The 5,912-nt window shown below is 43.2% G+C and overlaps 1 protein-coding gene across 1 annotated transcript; it reads right to left on the bottom strand.

Annotated features, from left to right (window-relative positions):
• Positions 1–201: 201 nt before the first annotated feature.
• LOC131439514 (uncharacterized) lies at positions 202–4,229 on the bottom strand. The gene is made up of 2 exons (XM_058610640.1): positions 4,058–4,229; positions 202–3,939 (listed from the first exon to the last, which is right to left on the bottom strand). The coding sequence occupies exon 2, from the start codon at positions 3,919–3,921 to the stop codon at positions 601–603; it is 3,321 nt and encodes a 1,106-aa protein (XP_058466623.1). The 5' UTR covers positions 3,922–3,939; positions 4,058–4,229; the 3' UTR covers positions 202–600.
• Between the last annotated feature and the right edge of the window lie 1,683 nt (positions 4,230–5,912).

Genomic DNA, 5,912 nt, shown 5'->3' with positions numbered 1-5,912 from the left:
ATAGATGCACATCTAAACTACCCTATTGTCATACTAGTTGGGAGCATTTTTCTCCCAGTGCGTTCACCCATGAAAGCACTAAAAGAGAGATAATAATGATCTGTACAGACAAATCAGCTGACGTTGGTATGAATGAAACTCGGATGCGCACCAACGCGCGGCAATGGTTTATTTGATCAACATCTTCTTTTATTCGTCTTATAATAATACTCGCTTCATTCACTGGTTTCTTCCGTATTTTGGGCTACTCGTTTTGTAACTGACTGAAGTCTTTTGGGAAAAATAAATAACACAGCTTACATCTCTTTACCTAATTTTGTTTGTTTGTTTGTTTGTTTGTTACCTAGCATCAGGAGTATTTTGTTTTGGCTATTCAGTAGGTAACGGGGTTAAGGAGTCTTCCCAAGTATGCGATGTTCGGACAAACTCATTAAATAGCTCACATGGAAACGACCTGCTCATTAGGGAACAAGTTCCACGGATCTCACTAATCAAACCTCGAAAAAAGCTCATCTCTGGAGCAGCCTCTTAACACTATAGTTTCCGATATTCGGTGCACAGAATAGCTCACCGTAGTGTACGCGACGAAGCAAAACGCCATCAGTGGCGTTTGATGATGCGCACTGTTTTCCGCCTCAAAGGCACTCGCTTCACGCTTTTCCGGTAGTGCTGGGGATGCCTTTTTCGCTTCAGTGTCAGATGCGGTGGTGGAGGGTGGTTGACCGTTCGTTTTTTCGGTACCGTGTTCAGCGCTGCCACCTTCGTTTTGGTGTTGCTAGGCGGAACCGGTAGTGCGGCGTACGGTGGACCAGGTTTCTTAAAGGTTGGCTGTGGAGAATCGCGAAATTTCTCCTTCACCGCGTACGGCTTAATGGGTATGTTTTGATTGACGTGGGGTTTTTTATAGGGAACACCTCCGAATGCGTCGGAAATATCATCCCTCTCGTGCTCTGTTATGCCAGTTTTTGAGATTTGACTTTGCTTGGTTCCCGTTGATTGGTTAGAACTTTCGACCAATCGTTCTGCCTCTTTTTCTATGATGTCTTTCACTTGTTTCGATGGATCAAATTCCAAATCGGTTTGATCGTCTTCATTATGATATGTCGCTAGATTGGCGGATGGATAGAACTTGGTAATGTCAAATATGGGAAGGGAAAACACTTTCGCTCTCGGGAAATTATCATACCCAAAATCTATCCTTCGCTGAGACTCTTCACTGTGGTTTTCGCGTAAACTACGAGGAACTGCGATCATCAACATGTGCCGATCTTTTGACTTGGATTTCTCACTACTGGATAAATGATTTTTAATATGCCTAATAACATCATTATATACAACCACTGCAGGGTTAGACTGTTTTTGATGAGAATTCTTGTACGCATCTAATGGTACTCCGACAAAAGCTGGATGCTTAGATGATGAGTATTTAGTGTTGGATTCAACGGCATGTGGGCTTCTAACAGGCACGAACCCACTCTCACTTAATAGTAATGGTTCTTGATCCTGATCCTTCTTCTGTTTGTCAAGCTCTCTAGCAGTCAGATAATCCGATATATGATCAGAAACATTATCCGCATATTTCAACGCCGTATCAATGTCCATGTAATGGAAAGCTCTATCCAAATAGGGAGATGTGAAGTTTCGGTGTTCAAATCGCTTAGGAATATGGACAGACGTTCCAGCAATTATCTTATCCATATATCGCAGTAACTCTTCGCCGTGTAGTTCTTTGGGATCTGGTTCCGTATCCTGCTCAAATTCAATCTCGTAATCATTTGATTGTGCATCCTTCTGAAGATGCAACAACGTATTGAGCGGTCTTACGAAATTTACCGCTTCGAAATTGTGTGGTACGTCGTCAAGTCGATGGTTTCTGGTGTATTGACGAACGTCCCCATGGATCTGTTCTGCGCGAGCAGCATCCTCCTTGAACTGAATCCCTTGATGATTTCGTTGTTGTTGTTCTTGATTGGTCACAGTTGCATTCCCTGGAACTCCCTCACTACTGTTGAACTGCGGAGGATTGACCAGTTCAATCGCATCCCCAGAACCGGAGACGATGGAGTCACCCACCAAATATTGATTCGAAACCTTGATCGCATCGTCTAGAAACTGTATTAATTCTTGGCCCTGCAATCTTTTTATATCAGGACTTATCTTGATGCGTTTCTTTTTCTTTTCCTTTGGTAGATATTTCGTTGAGTTTCTGATTGCTTCGTCTAGGAAGTTGAGCAGCTCCTGTCCTTGCAACTCTCGTGGATCAACTAGTGCCTCTGGCAGAGGCAACCAAATCGTGTCCGTATCATTCTGGAAAACCAAGGCCTGTGCGTACGGAAGCAGAAGAGTTTCAGTGTCGTTCTGCGTTGTCGAGTCCATCGGTTCCAGCTCATAGTCTACTTCATTTTCCTTACTGTTAAATTCTTCGTACAACTCGTCAGATTCGTGTTCTTCGGAAACGGATGCTTCATCCGTTTCTTCTGGCACTGGTTCATTCGAAACCTCTCGTTTTCTCCTATACTTCTTCGGTTTTTTTGCTTTTGAGTGGAACTGTCCCGAGGATCCTTCTTCTTTATGATCGAATTTATTACTCTCCTGTCCTTGTTCCGAGTAGACAATGTTAGTTTTGGAAATGGTTATTTTTTCCCTTATTCGAGGAGAATCATCCGAAGGTTGACTGCCTTTTCTTGTCGTCACTTGATGCCGAACTTGGGAGTATGTTTTTTTCGGTTCAAAACTCTGGTGTGCCTTTACCTCATCCACGTCATAGAAATCATCATCACTTAGAGCTTTTTTCAACTCATCGGAATCGTAAAAATCCGCGTCAACATTAAAACTGCCGTCGGATCGACCTAACCTATCGTTTTTATAGCGCTTATCGCGATGATGCACGGAATTCAAATTGCTACTGCCGAATTCGTTTTTGGTCTGCTTCGAAGCGAAACCATGTTCTTTCTGTGTGTGATGGGTGAAATACTCCAACTCTTCCGGAGTAACGACCGCCGCATGGGGATGCTTTGTTTTCAACACTAAATCTTCACCCTTTTGTTCGAAGTGTGCGTCTTCCGGATCAACGATACCGCCGAGCGGAAGTGCCGGATTGAAGTCAGCGTCCGGTGGAATGACGAACTCATGTCCTTCGGCATTATTGGAATGACTGGATTGACCTGCATTGGATTCGGTGAAGTACACATTTACGGTTTCTTCTGCCGGACTCAGGTTGGCCTGACCAATATGGGTCAGTTCGTTCGGGTGCGACGAGAAAAGGTATTCATAGCTAGGTTTACTGTATTTGTGCTTGTACCTTTTTTTCTTCGGATAGTCATAATGCTTCACTGGCGGTACTACAGACAGACCGAAGTCATAGCCCTGGCTGTCGAAGAAAGCTTTTTGCTTGACTTTGAGCTTCTGCACATAGTTCCGAATCGTATCGAACGAAGGTGGCTCCAACGGAAGCAGGTTTATCGGTGTGAATTGTAGGTCTGGTGGATTTTCCACCCGTATCGGATTAACCGGACTTGGTTTCAATACCGGGGTGAATGGAGTGTCATACGGACCTGGCTGTGTGTTTTTCAAATCTAAACTGAACGAAACTGATTGGGAAAACGGATTATTGAAATATGCATGGTGAAGCGCTTTCGAAGTTCCATGTTTATGCCTTTTGCCTTTCAACGATTTTATCGCATCCGGATAGTAAGGAACCGGTATCTGAATAACATTGGATGGTACAGGCTTCAGAACGTCACTGATCGTATGTAACAACTGGGGGCTTATAGATCCTAGCATCTGTAGTGTCCGTGGCCCTTTGGGCATCACTACTACTACCTTGTCCACTTTGGCACTGTTGACTGATTGACTTATCACTAATTGAAGAAACACGATCGTCACCACCGAGTATCGTGTAAACTGGCGCTTCTCACTCATTTTACATATCTTTCCAACCTGAGACGAAACGGGAAAAAAACAATTTATTACTTTTTTTAATCTTTGACTAATCGGAATGGATGACTAATTTAATAAACACACGCGCTAACCACAATAAATAAATTCCCGTTCTTACATAAGGGTACTGTTGAAAAGCATCCAAAGAATGAATGTCACTAGATTGTTTTTTTTTCCTTTTGTTGGACCACAAATCAATCACTAAAACGTCCGTCACATCGTAAACGTATCCTGAAACGTTCAGCTACTCAATTGCACCCAAAATCCACTCGTACTTCGATCCTCGACGATCTTGCCTACACGAAAATCAGTAAAAAACTATAGCCTTCAGTGAGGCTTCCGTGCCGATTTATATAGACTTTTGAGTCCAAACTTCGGATCCCGCTCGAGCAACTTCACGAAAGAAACAAAAAAAAGCAAAGAAAGATCCATCTTGATTGCTGCCGATGCCAGAGCAGAGCAGCTGACAGCCAGCCAGTCAGCCAGCGGCAGCGGTACTCAATTTGTTCCATTTCTACGGCGGCCCCGTCCGCCCGTTTGAGACCCCACGAGGAAAACTTATTTTCCAGTTTCAGTGTAAATAAACTCACGCTCTTTCTCCTCCGCATGGGTCTGGTCTCTAGCGTTCGATGCTTAACTGCTGCTGCGTTGTGTGCTCTTTCATCTTCCACGGCCTTTTTAGCATATCAAAAATCGCTTCTATTATTTTAAATTAACTTAACACTTTCCCGATTAGAGCAAACGAGAGCGAAAGTAACTGCATCAGCTGCCACTCTCATTTTTAATAACTGCTATTTTCCGTTCAATTTTTGTTTGGGTGGGCCCTGCTTCCGCGGTTTCCGCCTATGCGCTCTTCGACAGAGGGGTTACCGGGAGAAGAAGATTTCGCACATTATATTTATGGCGAAGAAATGTTTTTGCGCGCTTCCTTTTTGTACCCTTTCGTTGGGAGAATGGGCGGAGGACACATTAATGGAAGTCAATCAATCATCAATCATTATTTGTTGTGGGAATATGCGGCCACGGTAGGAACATCTCAATGTGCCGTTGTATATTTTGGCACCTATTCGGTCGCAGCATTGACGAGAAAACTGTGCCACTAATAGATTCCGCATAGTTCACCATTATTAGCAACATGTTTCACTTCCGAGAGGTTAGGCGGAATGACCCCGTTTGAAAATTGCATACAAAATTACCGTATGAAGGGAAACAAACTAATGACCGCCTCATGTGGATGCTGTTGTTGTTGTTGTTGTTGTTGTCTTTATGAAGGCCAATTATTGACGAAGCTCCCTGCATACATTTTTTCAACAGTACGTGGGTCGTTGACAGTAACAATTGAGATGTCTGAATTCCATTGTGGGCTGTAAGACAAAATGGCAACATATCTGCAAGTGCGTTTTTAATGGCATTCTCCGTAGACTATGTGTCGGATGAGATTTTATGCGGATGCGAACGTATATCGACACCGATGATAAATACCAATACCAATCACCAGCAATACCAATCAGCAGAAACACTATCCAAGCCGTTCGGAAACCTGTAGTTAAACACAATCAAGTTCCGAACAAGAAACTGTAAGTCGCTTAATTTCCGGAGAGCAATCAAACGATGCTCGATGAGTGATACATTTTCGATGTCATGGTACTGCTTCATCTGCAATCTTCTTGTATGGACACAGTTTTAAGGTTGTTTTTTTCAGCTCATTGGAAAGTGTAGCAACATGGCATGTAAATATCTTGATTGGAAAAGGAGAACCAGAAATCAGAGCACAGAGTCTTCAGATTCTGTGCAATACTTACACCATCATTTTTAAACATTTTCATCCACAATTTTATCTTGTCGTTTTTGAGGACCGTCCCTGTGTTTCAAAGCTTCCCCCCTCTTATGTGTTGTGTGTGTGTGTGTGTGTGTGTGTGTGTGTATGTGTGTGTAGAGCAAATCATGTTCCATCGAACAGCCCCGCCTAAATG

This window comes from Malaya genurostris, chromosome 3 (assembly GCF_030247185.1).
Source record: "Malaya genurostris strain Urasoe2022 chromosome 3, Malgen_1.1, whole genome shotgun sequence".
Lineage (NCBI taxonomy): Eukaryota > Metazoa > Arthropoda > Insecta > Diptera > Culicidae > Malaya > Malaya genurostris.
Note: the sequence above shows the minus strand (reverse complement) of the source record. Positions and strands in the feature narration are given on the sequence as shown.

Bases quoted from the DNA above. Each gene is read 5' to 3' on its own strand.
- LOC131439514 (XM_058610640.1), bottom strand. From the start codon at position 3,921: ATGAGTGAGAAGCGCCAGTTTACACGATACTCGGTGGTGACGATCGTG.